At 43.4% G+C, this 18,896-nt stretch overlaps 2 protein-coding genes across 7 annotated transcripts in view; both read left to right on the top strand.

The window, feature by feature from the left end:
* LOC311032831 (protein phosphatase 1 regulatory subunit 3C-B-like) overlaps window positions 1–18,896 on the top strand; it is a 90,089-nt gene that overhangs the window by 26,369 nt on the left and 44,824 nt on the right. The window lies entirely within an intron of this gene.
* Window positions 7,809–18,896, top strand: part of ebf3a (EBF transcription factor 3a) — a 37,670-nt gene continuing 26,582 nt past the window's right edge. For 4 of the 5 annotated variants that reach the window (XM_084040113.1, XM_084040111.1, XM_084040112.1 and 1 more), the window contains exons 1-6: window positions 8,287–9,051; window positions 12,074–12,230; window positions 14,621–14,684; window positions 14,823–14,878; window positions 15,691–15,764; window positions 16,047–16,115. In XM_084040113.1, coding sequence (XP_083896239.1) covers window positions 8,930–9,051; window positions 12,074–12,230; window positions 14,621–14,684; window positions 14,823–14,878; window positions 15,691–15,764; window positions 16,047–16,115 — 542 coding nt within the window. In that variant the 5' untranslated portion in view covers window positions 8,287–8,929. Of the gene's footprint in view, window positions 8,022–8,167; window positions 8,238–8,286; window positions 9,052–12,073; window positions 12,231–14,620; window positions 14,685–14,822; window positions 14,879–15,690; window positions 15,765–16,046; window positions 16,116–18,896 lie in introns of those variants that run through there. The other variant, XM_084040110.1, reaches the window with a different exon arrangement.

Genomic DNA, 18,896 nt, shown 5'->3' with positions numbered 1-18,896 from the left:
AATATGTAGACAATATTATTACTACTAATACTATGGATGCTACTAGTACTAATACTACTACTACTACTACTAATAAGAATATAATTAATAATAATATAAGATAATGTAATTATAATAATAATGATAGAAATCAACATTGTTATTATTATTATTGTTTGAGAAAACAAAAGTAGTTGTTTTCCTGTTTTATATTTCTTTAATATTTTACATCACCATAGTGCTTCTCATCTTTATTTTTTCACAAATTATTTGTTGTTTCACCTTCACAATAAAAGTCCAGAGACGTGATGAAGAGGAGAGATGAAGAGGACGGCGGACGCCACCAGGTCCGGACATCTGGAGCCGCCATTCAAACCTGAATTCATTAACCTCCTCATGTCGTTCGTTAATTAACGACACGTCGGCTTCAATTAGGAGCAATTAACCAGCTGAATGAAAGCAGGAAGGCGGTTCATGAGCTGATCATGTGATCACTGTCATGACATCAGCACTCAATTCAATTCAAATCACTTTATTCATCCCCGAGGGGCAATTTAAAGGGGGGGGGGGGGCATGACAGTATAGCTAAAAAAAGAGACACAATCAACAAACAAGCAGCACACACACACACACACACACACACACACACACACACACACACACACACACACACACACATACTGCACAGTCAAGCAACACACACCGCACAACAACATTCATCCATCCATCGTCTACCGCTTATCCTGTATTCAGGATCGCGGGGGGGGCTGGAGCCGATCCCAGCTGTCATTGGGCGAAGGCAGGGTACACCCTGGACAGGACGCCAGTCTATCACAGGGCCGACATGTAGAGACGGACAACCATTCACGCTCACATTCACACCTACGGGCAATTTAGAGTCACCAATGAACCTATCCCCATCCTGCATGTCTTTGGACTGTGGGAGGAAGCCGGAGAACCCGGAGAGAACCCACGCTCACGCGGGGAGAACATGCAAACTCCACACAGAAGGAGCACAACCCCCTACCCGGGAATTTAACCCGGGACCCTCCACTACACCACCGTGCTGCCCCCAACAACATTCAACACATGAATAATAATGTATTTGTTCAGTATGCTTCAATTATAAAATGCATTTAGATTTTGTTATCCAAAGTCTTACAGTTTATGTAAAAGACGTAAAAAAGTTTGTCAGCATGTTCATATGTCAGTGATCAGCATGAAGGAGCTGGACAGCCCTGGGGATGAAGGTTGCCTTCCTTCTCTGTGTTCGGCAGCCTGGTCATCGGAGTCTGCGCCCTGAGGGGAGCCACTCAAACTCAGGAAACAGGATATGTGAGGGGTCCTGAAGAATCCTGCGTGCTGATTTTACAGTGGTTCATGAGCTGATTATGTGATCACATGACACCAGACTCTGGCTTCAATACGTTTTGAAGCTCGGATCATTAACTTCATCATAAACTTCAACTTGTTAACAGCAATCAGCTGTGAAGTCGCTGTCATTGAGGTTTCCTGGCCAGCTCCTGAATGGGTCCAGATCCAGGTTTAGGTCCATGTCCAGGCTTTCAAATAATAGATGGGTCATTTTAGCGTTTGGATATCAAACTTCTGGGTAATTTTTTGGTTTGGAGCAAGTTGGATCCTCTTTTTCTCCTCCTACATCTCAGATACCCCTCCCACATCTCAGTTGCCCCTCCCACATCATATACGCTCCTCCCACCATCTCAGATGCTCCTCACTTGTGAATTCTGTGTATTTTTCCTGTGCTCCGTTTTATCTCTCCGTGATTTTCAGTAGGTGGAGACTGGGCATTACAATGATTCTGACTGGGAGTGACTGATTGATGGGGCCGGCCCTCCAGTATTAAACCCTGGCCATTTCTAAGATGGCTCTCTCTCTCTTTCGCCCTCGCTTTGGCAGCCGCTGGCTGGCACACTTTAGTTTCATATTTTCTTTGTTAACTTTGGTCTGTTCACTCAGTAACTATTATTGATGTTTTATTTTATGGTTTGAGTGGTTGTATACTTTCCTTCACCTTTGTAGCCCGGAGGACTCACTCTTTTCTTTTCTCCGTGGCGGCCTGTGCCCTGGGAACGGGAGCGAGGAAAGCCTGTTCCACTGGTTAGGAAGTTTGAGCTATTCCTTTTTGTTTTCCTTTTCTGTCACCTTTTTGCAGTCGCCCTCTCATTTTTGTCAACAAATTATTACTTACTTCTGAAATGTCGGGAAATTATCAAACCTAAAGAAATGTAAATGAGAAATAAACAAATATGTTTTTTTTTCCCGAAAACCGTTTCCCTGTGACTTCTTATTCGACTACTGTTACCATACAACTACTGTTAATATTACTACTACTGTTAATACTACTACTACTGTTAATAGTACTAATACCACTACTACTGCTAATACTACTAATACTGTTAATATTACTACGACTACTGTTAATAGTACTACTGTCACGGCCCTTTCTGTGACCTCTGAACTTCCCCAGTGTTTCCTGTTTGTTTCCTTGGCTACGGTCGAATAGTCTTTTTTGCTTAGGAAGGTTACTAACTGAAGAAATGACCCGGAAGTAAACAAGTGGCCGCCATGATAAGAGCCGTTTGAATTCTCTAAATGCAAAGGAAAGGAGCTCCAATGCTTACTTTCAGATCTTTCAGGACAAAACAGATCTTCGTTTACGTAAGGAAAGGTGATCACGCCGACCCACAATTCCTTGCGAGAGCAACATTTAAAGTGACGCACACCTCCCTTCACTTTCATGAAAACAAACAGTATGCGATTTGCATATTTAACAACTACTTTCATGCAGACATATAGTAATTGGAATTGTGTTGATAAATGTGTGTGGACAGTGATAATAATTGAATGTTTTTTTTTTATTTATTTCAATCATGTTACAAATGTTTGACAAAAACGAAACTAGAACCACAAATGAAATGTAAATACATCAAACGGTCAAACAGGAAGGAGGTTGCTGGGCCTGAAGCCGGTCAGTGAATGAACTGTTTAAAAAACCAACAACATGGGGAGAAGTGGAAGATGGGCTTTTTGTAATTGATTATTGTAGTTTCTCCACGGCAGACCCGGTGTCGATCATCAGCTGTCAATCATCATTGATATGTATATATATACAGTATATATATTGATATGTATATATACATATATATATATATTATAACAAACACTTTATATAGTAATAATAGGAAATCCCAGCTGGACTACAGGTCGACCAGAATGGACACTTCCCTAAGGTGCTGGAAACTGTTATGCCCAAGTTATGCTTCCGCGTTGACGCACTCATAAACACCGCTATTTAAACTTTTAAAAGGCTACTTTTATTGTTTTCACCTTGTTTTATTGTTTGCACCTTGTCGCTTTTGCACAAAGAAATAAAACACCAAGTTCTGAAAACAAAAAGGCTATAATGAGGCTAACGACGATATACGTCAAGAGTCTCGGTCGCGCCCTCTACTGGTGTGGCATTAAATTGCATTTCGACACGTAAACCCAACGCAGAACCATCACGGTCTCCAAGCAACTGCGTGGCCATTGCGTGGCCATTGCGTGATCACTACGCGGAGGCATAACCGAGGCTTTAGATGTGAACGCAACTTTTTGTCTCCGCCCCCTTACATCACCAGACCTCGTCTTCTCTCCAGGTGAGTTGTCTCGAATGGTTCTGGCGTAATTAACATCACGCTGAGCTTCCAGTGTGCCCCGTACTTGTCCGGGTCCTGGTTCAGCTCAACCACCTGAAGTCTTGTTTGCTGTGTCACGTTGTTGCAGTGTCAAATGACGCGTTTTTTTCTCGTAGCTGCGTAAAGTAGTAAAGTCAAGTGTTAGCTTGATGCTAGAACCGCTGGTTAGCATGAAGGCTTGTAGCTAACTTACCTGCCTACAAAATAGCAATCTGATTCTACTGCTTTGGTCTACTGTGGACCAGAACCGACTGATTCTACTATGCTGCCCCCCTGTGATGCGTTCACTGTCATGTAGCCCCCTGTGATGCGTTCAATGTCCTGCCCCTCTGTGTGATGCCTTCACTGTCATGTCGTCCCTGTAACGCGTTCACTGTCCTGTGGCCCTGTGTGATGCGGCTACTGTCCTACCACCCTGTAAGATGCATTCAATCTCCTGTCAGTCTGTGTGATGAGTTCACTGTCATGACGCCCTGTGTGATGTGTTCACTGTCCTGTTGCCCTGTGTGATGCGTTCACTGTTTTGTCGCTCTGTGTGTTGCGTTCACTCATGTGGAGCTGTTTGATCCGTTCACTTTCCTGTCGCTTCCCGTGATGCTTTCACTGTCTTGTCGCCCCCTGTGGTGCGTTCACTGTCTTGTCACCCCCTGTGGTGCGTTCACTGTCATTTCTCTTCCTGTGATGCGTTCACTGTCATGTATCTCCCTGTGATGTGTTCACTGTCATGATTCTCCCTGTGACGTGTTCACTGTCCTGTGGCCCTGTGTGATGCCTTCACCAACCTGCCGCTCTGTGATTCGTTCACTGCCATGTCGCTCCATGTGATGCGTTCACTGTCATGTCAAGTCCTGTGATGCGTTCACTGTCATGTCAAGTCCTGTAATGCGTTCACTGTCATGTCAAGTCCTGTGATGCGTTCACTGTCCTGTAGGCTGTGTGATGCGTTCACTGTCCTGTCACCCTGTGTGATGCATTCACTGTCCTGTAGCTATGTGTGATGCGTTCACTGTCCTGTCATCCTGTGTGATGCGGTCACTGTCCTGTAGAACATTCTATCTGAAGGCTGTAAATGACCCAGCAGCTCATTATGATTTACTAAGAAACAGAATAATAGAAACTACTTTTTCTCTTTCATTCCTATTCCGGGTCGTTTTTTGTCTCAGACAGCTTCAGATCGTCTGAATAATCACTAACGATCCATTTACTGATTTATTAAGTGATTACTTATTTATTTACCAACACAGTGATTAGCAATTAGTGTTAAGTATTAATAGATGATTGATTTTCACATCAGCTGACTCTCTCTTTCCTCTTGGTGTCGCTCTCTCCTCGCTTGCCTGCCTCTCTGCTGGGATGAAGGGAATTCCCTGAACTGGGACGACTGGAAATCCCTCTGCAACACACACACACACACACACACACACACACACACACACACACACACACACACACACACACACACACACACACACACAACATGAATCCATGACATCCTGCAGTAGAGTCTCAGTAGAGCCCTACATATATATGATACATAAAATTTGTTTTCAAATAACTAAATTAAAATGTTTTATTGATCTTATCTGATCTTAGTTGGTCGTTGTCTCTTGTCTGCTTGGTCGTTAGTTGTTGCCTCCGGTATGGTTGGTTCTTGCCTCCGGTCCGAATGGTCGTTGCCTCCTCTGGAGAAGGTCTGGTGGTTGTTGTCTCCTCTGGAGACGGTCTTGTTGGTCGTTGACTCCTCTTGAGACAGTCCGGTTGGTCGTTGCCCCTGGTCTTGTTGGTTGTTGTCTCCTCTGTGGATAGTCCGGTTGGTCGTTGCCTCCGGTCTGGTTGGACGTAGCCTCCGGTCTGGTTGGTCTTTGCCTCTGGTCTGGTTTGCATTGCCCCCTCTGGAGACGGTCTGGTTGGTCGTTGCCTCTGGTCTGGTTTGCATTGCCCCCTATGGAGACGTCTGGTTGGTCGTTGCCTCTGGTCTGGTTGGTCGTTGCCTCTGGTTTGGTTGGTCGTCACCTCCGGTCTGGTTGGTGGTCACCTCCGGTCTGGTTGGTCTCTGGAGGCGGTCTGGTTTTTCATTGCCCCCTCTGGAGACAGTCTGGTTTGTCGTTGCCCCCTCTGGAGATGGTCTAGTTGGGCGTTGCCTCCTCTGGAGACGGTCTAGTTGGTGGTTGCCTCCTCTGGAGATGGTCTGGTTGTCTGTTGCCGCTTGTCTGGTTGGCCGTTGTCTCCTCTGGAGACAGTCCGGTTGGTCATTGCCTCTGGTCTGGTTGGTCGTTGCCTCCTCTGGAGATGGTCTGGTTGGTCGTTGCCTCTGGTCTGGTTTTTTTTGCCTCCGGTCCGGTTGGTGGTTGCCTCTGTTCTCGTTGGTCGTTGCTGCCTCCGGAGACGGTCCGGTTGGTTGTTGCCTCAGGTCTGGTTGTTTGTTGCCTCTGCTATGGTTGGTCGTTGACTCCTGTGGAGACGGTCCGGTTGGTCGTTGCCTCCTCTGGAGATGGTCTGGTTGGTCATTGCCTCCGGTCTGGTTGGCCGTTGCCTCCTCTGGAGACAGCCTGGTTGGTTGTTGCGTGACGTTGAGTGTGTGTGTGTGTGTGTGTGTGTGTGTGTGTGTGTGTGTGTGTGTGTGTGTGACATCTGGGAAACCCGCCGGTTGATGTCGCTATTTAAATGCAAATGTGTGTGTGTGCACGGAACACTACACACACACACACACACACACACACACACACGCACGCACACAGAGACACACACACTCACAAACACACACAAACACACGCACACACACTCGTCTGTAAATCAAATCACAAACAATTCTATTAAAAATGACTTTATTTATTTCTTCATTTGTTTTTAATTAAAATATTTTCATATTAATATCTACAGGTTTAATAAACTAAACATTCAATTAATAAATTAAAAGTTCAACATTTGGAAGACTTTATTTATTTTCTAATTTTAACTTTAAAATGATGAAAAAAACCCATAAACATAAATATTCATCAGATTAAATGTTTCAAGGTGAATTCTAATATTTCTCTTCTTCTCTGGTTTCATTTAAGCACCGCGGCGAGCCAGCGGCCGTGTCCAGCCTCGGAGGAGAACGACAAAATCCGATAAACGGGAATGTGTTGACGGATGAGTTTCCACGTAACTCACTTTGTTTTCATGTAAATGAGATCAAAGGAATGATTCATACGAGCTTTCATACTGAACCACAAATATAGATCATTCATGAGAACCACTTTCCATGTTTTATATAATATCAGAAAAGAACCAAATAAAAAGAGAATAAACACAAAGAAAATAGAAACACACGATTTGGAGATACGAGCTTTCAGAACAGGAAATGTGACCCTAAATACAAATAAAAGTTGGATCATTGATATTTTAGGTCCAAATGACAAAATAAAGGCAGCGTTTTTTTTTTTACTGAATGGAGAAATGTTAATGGGGAGGAGAGGATCGCCGTCTCCCCCGTCCTCCCCCCTCCTCCCCCCTCTTCCCCCCTCCTCCCCCCTCCCCCTCCTAACCTGGGATTTATCCCAAAAGAGCGAAGCCTCATTTGGAAACCAGATTGCCGTCTCCTCCCCTCCCTCTCCTCTCCTCCCCTCCCCCTCCTCCTTCCCCTCCCTCCTCCTCCCCTGCTCCCCCTCCTCCTCCCCTCCAGCGCTTCACATCAGCCGTCTTTCCTCTATTCTCCAAATTTAAATTGAATCATCAGTTTATTTCTTACAGACTAAACTCAGCAGCAGAATGTCTGATTATTGTTATTTTTATTATTATAATAATGATTAATTTTATTATTATTTGTATTATTATAATTATTATTGATCAGATATTTTTGTCACTTTCTGTTGCAGCTTTTAAAGTAAATTTTTTTCTCATTTTTTAGATGAAAATGAGGAGAATTAAAAGTCTGGAGGATGTTCACTCACCGAGAGATGCTCCTCCTCCTCCTCCTCCTCCCGCTCCTCCTCCCACTCCTCCTCCTCCTCTTTTCTTCTTTCTATTTTTCTTTTTCTCCTCAGAATGAATTTTGTTGCTGAAAACAAAATGAATCCTCCTCTTCTTTTGTCTCGTTTCTTTCTTTCTTTCTTTCTTTCTTTCTTTCTTTCTTTCTTTCTTTCTTTCTCTCTTTCTTTCATTCTCCTCCTCCTCCTCCTCTCCTCTCCTCTCCTCTCCTCCCTCCACCTCCTCCTCCTCTCTCTCTGTTCGTCCCCTCCTCTCCTGGTTTCTCTCGCCCAGACTCGGTCCTCCCCTTCGAGCCTCAGAGGCCTTCACTCCCAGAACACAGGAGCGTGTTACTCAAAACCTGCCTCACTTCCTGTCAGTCACCGTGAGTTTGTGTATTTTCAACTTCATAAAAACATGTATTATTATTGTTGGTGTCTTATTATTATTAGTATTATTATTGTTGTTGTTTTATATTTCACAGTGGAGTGAAGGAGGAATGTTAATTCTGAGTCAATCATGTTTTCATGCAGGTTCAGCAGCCAATGAGAGGGACCAGGAAATTACTGCATCAGAGAATCCCTCACCAGATTCCCACCAGCATGAAAAGTGCCATTCCTTTAAATGTTTGAGAGGGAAGAAACCAGAAACTGGAGAGAGAGAGAGAGAGAGAGAGAGAGAGAGAGGGAGAGGGAGAGGGAGAGGGAGAGGGAGAGAGAGAGAGAGAAACCTCCTCCATCCTCTCCTTCATCCTCTCCTCCTCTCCTCCCCTCCATCTCTCCTCCCTTCTCTCCTCTCATACACACACACCCCCACCGTCTCACCTCTGCTGTCCTTATATGGTGTGGCCCCGCCCCCAGCTGTGATGTCGTCAGCCGCTTGGAGGAAGACCCGTGGGGGTTTTGGGGTTCTGGCTCCAGTCCTGTGGGGCCGCAGGGCTGCGAGTTTCTCCTCCTCATCCCTCCTTCTCTCTGCTCCTCTTTGGGGAAAAGGAAACAGACTTGATTCGCCATCCGGACTCGACTCTTCGTCCTGTGAGGGTTTTCCTCTTCTTCTTCTCTCCTTCCACATGTTTTCCTTTGCGAGTTCAATATGACCGCCGATCGTTTGTAAAAGGTGTTTTTCAGGAAGTTGAAGAGAAAAGAGGAAAAGTTGTGCAGCTGAGTAAAAGTCAGCCCGCAGGCTGCTTTTGGACTTTGGCTCGCCGTTGGTCCTGTAGAGCTTTTTTCCTGTTGGACCAGACTTCTGCTTCCTGTTTGTCGTCGCCTTGGTTGCGGCGGTCGCAGTGTGGGGCCCCGGAGATGTTCGGGATCCAGGACAACCTTCCCCGCGGGGCCACGGCCGGCATGAAGGAGGAGCCGTTGGCCGTCCGCTCCTGGATGCACTCAGCCGGCGTGGTGGACGCCAACACGGCCGCTCAGAGGTAAACCACCGCCGCCGCTCACGGGACTGCTGCCACTTATTGGGGCCGCCGCCGCTCACGGCCGCCCCAGAGGGATTGTGGGAGCTGTAGTCCCAGTGGACAGACAGTGGCTAAGCAGGGACATTTAGATTCATATCTGCTGCTCAGTTTAGGTGAAAAGAAAAAAAGACATCTTTCACATTATCCAGAAATAATATTTAGATGTTTCTTGAAATTCAAACATTTTATGATAAAAATGTTTTCTAAAATAAATTTCGGACTCATTTTATTTTTAATTCAAGCCAATCAGTATATAATAACTAAAACATGATGTGACATGTTTTATTTTTTTTCTGTTGGGAACATTTATTAAAAGATAAAGTCTGATTTAAAAACTCTGTAATTAATATTCCTGAGAAGGATTTCACTTTTATCAGAATCATATTTCTCCTTTTTTATATTTAGGATTATCATGTAGCTGAAAGTCTAAAATAAAAATTGTGTAAATTAAAATGAATGAAAGAAAAAAGTGGATGAATTTATTGAGCAAGAAAGGAGTAATGATAATACTCCTTTAGTTTGTGCTGCTGAAACATTTCTAGATAAAAAAGGAATTATTTTTGAGTTATTATTAGAGTTCAATAAGATGACATGCTTGATGAGTGAAGGTCAAATCTGCAGGGTTCACTTCAAAATCTCAATCGCATCAATGAAATATCCATGTTTATACCATGAATTAAGTTTACAGTTTAGCATAGTTTACAGATGTGTGTGTGTGTGTGTGTGTGTCTCGATATGAATAAATATTTACTGAAAATTTAAATCATGACAATAATTATACAATAATTATAGTAATTGAATTAATCTATTTTCATATCAGACAGATTATTAACACTGAACTCATTATTATTATTAGTAAAATTATTTTAGCATTATAATTCTAATAAAGAAAAGATGTTCAATTCAAAGTTCTTTAAATGATTACCATAAGATAAAACAATTGTTCCTAAATATTGAATATTTGTAACATTATTAAAATGATCAATAGTGTCAGAAATCCTTCTTTTTTTCCGCAGATTTTCTGCCGTCGGCTCAAAGCTGCAGTTTGACTTTCTGATGGAAATGAATGTGAACAAGTTTGAACGAGCCTGAAACTCGTTAATACTCAGTTATTATCAATAAATTATTATCATCAATAAATTATTACTTTCAGTTATTGTTATCATCAGTTATTATTATCTTCAGTTATTATTATCATCAGTTGTTATTACCATCATTTATTATCATCAATCAATCATTATCTTCAGTTATTATCATCAGTTATTATCTTCAGTTATTATCAATTCATTTTTTATCTTCAGTTAATATTATCAATTCATTATTATCTTCAGTTGTTTTTATCATCAGTTATTATCATCAATCAATTATTATCTTCAGTTGTTATTATCAATCAAATATTATGTTCAGTTATTACCAATCAAATATGATCATAAATAAATTATCTTCAGTTATTATCATTAAATTATTATCATCAGTTATATTAATGATTATCTTCAGTTATATATATTGTATCTATAAATTATTATTATCAATCTATTATTTTCAGTTTTTTTATCAGTCAATTATTATCATCAATAAATTATTATCTTGAGGTTATTGTCGTCAATCAATGATTATCTTCATCATTAACAATTATCATGTGACCAAGTTTGATCAAAAGCCGTGAGCTGGAATCATCGAAACACAAACATCCTTTTATGTAAAATAATTATACTTCGAGTTCAGTCATAATCAGAGTTGCATGATTTTAACGTGAACAAAGAGATCAATGATTTTAACGTGGACGCAGAGATCGATGATTTTAACGTTAATGTAGAGATCGATGATTTTAACGTTAATGTAGAGATCGATGATTTTGACGTGAATGCAGACATCAATGATTTTAATGTGAATGCAGAGATCAAGGATTTTAATGTGAACAAAGATATCAATGATTTTAACGTGAACGCAGAGTCCGATGATTGAACTGCGAACAAAGAGATCAGTGATTTTAATGTGAACAAAGAGATTGGTGATTTTAGCGTGAATGCAGAGATCGCTGATTTTAACGTGAACAAAGAGATCGGTGATTTGAAAGTTAACAGAGATCAATTATTTTAACGTAAATGCAGAGATCGATGATTTTAGCGCGAACGCAGAGTTCGATGATTTACTCGCGAACAAAGAGATTGGTGATTTTAATGTGAGCAAAGAGATTGGTGATGTGAAAGTTAACATATAGATCGATTATTTTAACGTGAACTACGAGATCGATGATTTTAAAGTGAACAAAGAGATCAATGATTTTAACATTTACGTTGAGATCAATGATTTTAATATGAATTAAGAGATTATTTCATTTACTGTTTTAATTAATTTCATTAATTCAATCTAAAGTTTCAATTTATTAATTATCTGGTGTCTTTGTCTGTCCCTCAGTGGGGTGGAGTTGGCTGATGTCTCTGTCTTTGTCTGTCCCTTAGTGGGGTGGGGTTAGCTAATGTCTCTGTCCCTCATTAGGGTGGGGTTAGCTGATGTCTTTGTCTGTCCCTCAGTGGGGTGGGGTTAGCTAATGTCTCTGTCCCTCATTAGGGTGGGGTTAGCTGATGTCTCTGTCTGTCCCTCAGTGGGGTGGGGTTAGCTGATGTCTCTGTCTCTGTCTGTCCCTCAGTGGGGTGGGGTTAGCTAATGTCTCTGTCCCTCAGTGGGGTGGAGTTGGCTGATGTCTCTGTCTGTCCCTCAGTGGGGTGGGGTTAGCTAATGTTTCTGTCCCTCAATGGGGTGGAGTTGGCTGATGTCTCTGTCTGTCCCTCAGTGGGGTGGGGTTAGCTTATGTCTCTGTCCCTCAGTGGGGTGGGGTTAGCTGATGTCTCTGTCCCTCAGTGGGGTGGGGTTAGCTGAGGTCTCTGTCTCTGTCTGTCCCTCAGTGGGGTGGGGTTAGCTAATGTCTCTGTCCCTCAGTGGGGTGGGGTTAGCTGATGTCTCTGTCTCTGTCTGTCCCCAGTGGGGTGGGGTTAGCCCGTGCTCACTTTGAGAAGCAGCCTCCGTCCAACTTGAGGAAGTCCAACTTCTTCCACTTCGTGCTGGCGTTGTACGACCGTCAGGGTCAACCGGTGGAGATCGAACGCACGGCCTACGTGGACTTTGTCGAGAAAGAGAAGGTAACGCACCCCACAGCCTCCACCACCCAAACGCACCCCACAGCCTCCACCACCCAAACGCACCCCACAGCCTCCACCACCCAAACGCACCCCACAGCCTCCACCACCCAAACGCACCCCACAGCCGCCACCACCCAAACGCATCCCGCAGTCTCTATCAAGGCAGAGATGGGTAATAACGACATGTACTTAAGTAACTTTTTGGTTCTCAACATGTTTAATAGTTAATTGCCAGGATGTTGATTTATTATCAATATTATTATTATTATCTTCAGTTATTATTATCTACAGTTATTATCAATCAAATATTATCAGTCACAACCAAAGTTGTGTGGTTTTTAACGTGAACAGAGAGGTCGATGATTTTAAAGTGAATGCCGAGATCAGTGATTTTAACGTGAAAATTGTCACGTTAAATTTCTGTCACTTGAGAAAAGGGTTAGTAGGTTACAGGTTAGTAGGACCCGTTATTATTAAACTCACAAATATTGTTATTGAGTTTTGACAGATGTGTGAAATACATACAAATAGCTTGATACACAAAAAGCAATTGAACACACATCCATACAAATACACATACACATGCATTTCACCCATATACCCACTCCATCTTCAAGCCGGTATTACATGGAGCTTCATCCCTGGAACAGTTCAGCAATATGCTGGAAGTCCTGTTTTATGATTTGGAAGGAGAGATGAGTTAGATAATAAATACACAGTCAAAGAAAAGCAAAAGAAAAAATAAAGAAAAAGAAAGAGTTGGTCAGAAAATTGGTAAAATTACACAGAGAGTGTTGCTGGCTGAGATCAGAGGGAAGGTCAGCAGCATAAAGGAGATTGCTGCATAAGTCTCTAGCTCTGCTGACGGTTCTGGAAGTATTTTAGGAAAGGTCCCCTCATGTGTTGAAACTTTTTGGTGGAATCCCTGAGTAGCGGATCTTTTCGAGGCTAAGACAGGACATAATGTCCCTCACCCACTGAGCGTAGGTGGGCACAGCAGCATCCACCCATTTAAGTAACAGTGCCCGTCTGGCCATAAGAGAGGCAAAGGATAACGTGTGACGTTTGACTGCAGTCAGAAGCGCATCCATCTCTCCGGTAGTACCACTTCTGCATGCATTTGACTTTGGACACATGGGCCCTGTGTAGGGCTGGGACGATTCGTTGGCGTAGTCGACGTAAGCCACTATATAAATATGTCGACACGAATAATTTGCGTCGACGCGTTGTCCCACACTCCAGTCCAGTGTTGGCGGTAATCTGGCCCGGACTGGCCATCAGGAGCTCTGGGAAGTTTCCCGCTGGCCTGGCCTGCTGCTGGCCTTAGTTTTTTTTATTTTTTTTATATTTTTAACAGCCAATCGTCACCAGACGTTAGCAACGCGCTAACAAGCTATCAGTAAATCGACACCGACTCCATTCCGTAACCGTCTCTGCCCGTCTGTCAGCAGCAGCTCCGGCGGGGCTGAGTGACAGCGGCCGGGGGGCTGCAGCCCGGGACAGCCCCCCTTCTCCCCTCTGAGAGACTCATCACGTCTGAGCAGCAAAGACGTTTTTAAAATCTCTGTGTTCTGCTCTCAGCACCTTTGTAGCTGCTAACTGAAACTGTGTGATCTGAAGTTTAGTTTCTCTGTTAGTACTTTCAGAAAATTTATTTTATTTATTTTTTTATCCCAGGTAATATGTACCTGTTTTACTTGAGGCATAACAGGCATGACATTACACTAAGCAGTTGTTGGTCTCATTAGTTTGTGCCAAGTGCCATGTTAAAGAAATGTTTAAAGAATATCGAAATGTTAACATGAATATTTACATTGATGAAGTAATGTGAAATAATCGATAACTGAAAATAATAATCGCTAGATTAATCGTTCGGGACAGCTCGCAGATAGATGTTGAATTGACCAGCTTGAAGATTGAGTCCCACACACTGTCAGACAGTGGAAGGTTTAAATCCTGTTCCCAAGCAGTATTGATTTTGTCGAGGGGGGCGTGCTTTAAACCTGCCTTGTACCCATTTACTTGTTGCAAATGGTAGAAATTAAATCCTTATGTGACGGGCATTGGATAAGGAGAGTATCAGTTACACATGCATCAGGCACCTACCCATTATTATTAATGGGAAAGAATATAATACGTGAGGAATAATCCACGATAGGGAAATGTAGTTTATTAGAGAATGTTCTCTGACTACAGTTGTTCTCTCGAATTAACTCATTGATTTGATAAATCCTCAAATATATGATCTGACAGGAGCCGACCAGAATAAAATGAAATGTATTATTGTTTTATTTAAAGGCATATTGTTTGGCAATATCTGAAATTGCAATAATCCATATTTTATATTTTGTCTATTTTATATTTTTTATATTCTTACATGTTGTGTTCAGGAGCCGAGTGGAGAAAAAACCAACAATGGGATTCATTACAAACTACAGCTGCTCTACAGTAACGGTGGGTACGCTTGTTTAACTACACAGCACCACATACTGCTGTCATTGTGTTACCACGTCAAATCAGACTTTTATCACCTTTAATCTAAACAAATCTAAATAATAGCAATAATAATAACTATAATGCGTTTGTGTTCAGGGGTGAGGACGGAGCAGGATCTCTACATCCGACTTGTCGATTCAATGACCAAACAGGTAAGAATGATCAATGATTATTGATTCTGATTTTAGAGATGAAACAGTCTGAACGGCAAACGATCAAATGATGATCAACGACAATAATAATGTAATAAAAAAACCTGAAGCCTTTCTGTCTGTCTACATACCTGTCTCTCTGTTGCCCACCTGTCTTGTGGTCCATCTGTCTAACTTTCCATGTCTCCCACCGGTCTCTTGTCCATCTGTCCGTCTTTACATGTCTCCCACCGGTCTCTTGTCCATCTGTCTATCTCTAAATGTCTCCCACCTGTCTGTTGTCCATCTGTCTAATTAGACATGTCTCCCATCAGTCAGTTGTCCATCTGTCTGTCTTCACATGTCTCCCACCTTTCTCTTGTCCATCTGACTATCTTTAAATGTCTCCCACTGGTCTGTTGTCCATCTGTATATCTTTACATGTCTCCCACCTGTCTGTTGTCCATCTGTATATCTTGACAAGTCTCCCACCTGTCTGTTGTCCACTGTCTATCTTTACATGTCGCCCACCTGTCTGCTGTCTTTCTGTCTACGTGGACTCTGTTAGGGTCCAGATGTCTGGGTCCAGATGTCTCCTTCGAAAATTTGCAGCATCAAAATTTGTCCTCAGGTCCAACGGCTCATTTCACTCAGCTAATGGCTTATAATGATGACATCTAATGAAATTAGGCTCTTATTGAGTTGTTTCTCCTGCTGAAGACAGACGGAGGACACATTGACTGGACAGGAAGGACACTGTGTTTAGCAGGTGTGTTGGGGACACCTGAACATACGTGTGTGTGTGTGTGTGTGTGTGTGTGTGTGTGTTTCAGGCCATCATCTACGAAGGTCAGGATAAGAATCCAGAGATGTGCCGAGTTCTGCTGACTCATGAGATTATGTGCAGGTAAGAACGTTTTCTCTGAGACCACACCTTGCCCCTAATCTATTAAACCAGGTATGACTCTCCTGGGGTGTAGTGGCCCAGGTATCCCTGTTGTCCCACCAACCTAGGTTTCAAGGACAGTCCCACCTGGTCCTGATGGACCCAAGGACTGTCCCACATGGCCCTGATGGACCCAAGGACTGTCCCACATGGTCCCACAGGGTCCAGTACTAACTGCTGTAAAACAAATGAAGCATTGAGGGGAAATACGTTTTTATTATTCTCTGTGTCTGTATGTGTCAGTCGCTGCTGTGATAAGAAGAGCTGTGGAAACAGGAACGAGACGCCATCAGACCCCGTCATCATCGACAGGTAAAAACACGCAAGCACGTGCACGCACACACACACACACACACACACACACACACACACACACACACACACACACACACACACACACACACACACACACACACACACACACTGTGTTATCATGCAGTTTCATAGAAACCTGTCTCTTCTGCCCGTCCTGGTTGTCTATCATTATAATTCAAAACTGATCCGTCTGTTGCTTAACCAACGTGTTTCTGTGGTGATACTGTCATCATCATCACTCCATGACAGACTGAGTGTTGGAGCTGACGCAGGTCTTGTCCAATGATACAGCGTGCCCCGTCCTAATTGTGACCAGTTGTTTACCTGTTCAGTACTATCCAATGTGCGTCAGGTGACCCACGATACAGCATCACATGCACTTAATTTAAAACAGGTGACAATGATCAGCTGACACAGGACACACCTGGCACGTCACATGTGTAGCTTTTATTTTGGCTGATTCCTTCCTTTTCTAATCATATGAAGCACAAACTGATCTCAGGCCTGGTTTCTAGTTCCTAATGTAGTCTCAGTTAAACTGACCAGGTGGAGTTTGAACCAATCAGAGCAGCAGGTCAATCTTTGTTATCAGCACACCTGGTTCAATGAACACTGACAGCAGCTCCTCTACAAAGGTCTGCACTTCAACCAGGAAAAATAATCTCCTTTCTCCATGTACTCCCCCTCCTCCCCCCTTCTCCCACGAGGAATCATATGCACTCCTCTCTTCACCTCCCCCTCCTCCTCTCTTCACCCCCCCTCCTCCTCTGTCATCCTCACACTGAGTATTAATCTCATCCTCCCCCTCGCTCCTCTCTCTCTTCTCTGAGGATGAGGAAGGGAGTGGAACCGAGGGAGCCATGGTGGATGAACGATGGATGGATGGATGGATGGATGGATGGATGGATGGATGGATGGATGGATGGATGGTGGGTGAATGAATCGATAGATGGATAAATATATGGGTGGATGAATAGATAGAATATGGATGGATGATGTGAGTGCTGCAGCCTTTTGAAAAGAGAAGGAGTGATTTTACAGCGTCTCTTTTTCTCCCAATGCCTGCTGAAATGCATGATGGGAAGGTCTCCTGTGTTTTTGGCGGCATCCAGTGAACAGGAACATGTCAGCGTCGGACTCTGCTGAGAGCACAAATATCCTGCCTTCATATAAGTTGAGTTTTACATCTTCAACTCCGTTAATGACACTGAAACAAAGAGACGCAAGCGTCTCAAATCTATTCTTTTATTCATCTACTTCAAACATTTATACATTAGCAGAAATAAAAAACAGAATAGTAGTTGTATTTCAGAGCTGAACACATAGTTTAAATTCAACCATCAGCTGTTAGTAGGAAGTGTCTCTCTCCACCAGACAAGCAACATTGTCTTTAATACAAACACGTATTTATTCTACTCATTTGGATTGGGGGCCATCCTCGGGAATGTTTAGGAGTCCTATTGGGTCATGTTCAAACCTCCTTTGTGAAACACACGAGTTGTGATTGGAAGGTGATCTGTGTCTGTTGTGGTGGCAATCAAGGAACCAGCTGGTGGACACAAGGAGGTCTTTATCAGACATGTTTCACATGTTAAAACAGAGTTGTATCATCTGCAAACATGGTGATTATTATTATTTTACAGTCTCATTTCTCTTCTGCACAAATTAATCACACTCATGTTGGTGGCTGTTAGTGTACCTGTGTTAGTGTACCTGGGAGGCCATTAGTGTACCTGGGTGGCCGTTAGTGTACCTGTGTTAGTGTACCTGTGTTAGTGTACCTGGGAGACCATTAGTGTACCTGGGTGGCCGTTAGTGTACCTGCGTTAGTGTACCTGGCTGGCCTTTAGTGTATCTGGGTTAGTGTACCTGGGAGGCCATTAGTGTACCTGTGTTAGTGTACCTGTGTTAGTGTACCTGCGTTAGTGTACCTGTGTTAGTGTACCTGGCTGGCCGTTAGTGTACCTGGGAAGCCTTTAGTATATCTGGGTTAGTGTACCTGGGAGGCCATTAGTGTACCTGTGTTAGTGTACTTGCGTTAGTGTACCTGTGTTAGTGTACCTGGCTGGCCGTTAGTGTACCTGTGTTAGTATACCTGGGAGGCCATTGGTGTACCTGTGTTAGTGTACCTGTGTTAGTGTACCTGGGTGGCCGTAAGTGTACCGGGGTTAGTGTACCTGGGTGGCCGTAAGTGTACCGGGGTTAGTGTACCTGTGTTAGTGTACCTGGGTGGCCGTAAGTGTACCGGGGTTAGTGTACCTGTGTTAGTGTACCTGTGTTAGTGTACCTGGGTGGCCGTAAGTGTACCGGGGTTAGTGTACCTGTGTTAGTGTACCTGGGTGGCCGTAAGTGTACCGGGGTTAGTGTACCTGTGTTAGTGTACCTGGTTGGCCGTTAGTGTACCGGGGTTAGTGTACCTGTGTTAGTGTACCTGGTTGGCCGTTAGTGTACCTGTGTTAGTGTACCTGGTTGGCCGTTAGTGTACCGGGGTTAGTGTACCTGTGTTAGTGTACCTGGGTGGCCGTTAGTTTACCAGGGTTAGTGTACCTGGGTGGCCGTAAGTGTACCGGGGTTAGTGTACCTGTGTTAGTGTACCTGGTTGGCCGTTAGTGTACCGGGATTAGTGTACCTGGGTTAGTGTACCTGTGTTAGTGTACCTGGGTGGCCGTAAGTGTACCGGGGTTAGTGTACCTGTGTTAGTGTACCTGGTTGGCCGTTAGTGTACCAGGATTAGTGTACCTGGGTTAGTGTACCTGTGTTAGTGTACCTGGGTGGCCG

This window comes from Eutrigla gurnardus (assembly GCF_963514095.1).
Source record: "Eutrigla gurnardus genome assembly, chromosome: 22".
In the NCBI taxonomy this organism is placed as follows: Eukaryota; Metazoa; Chordata; class Actinopteri; order Perciformes; family Triglidae; genus Eutrigla; species Eutrigla gurnardus.
This window is presented reverse-complemented; position numbering and strand designations above follow the sequence as displayed.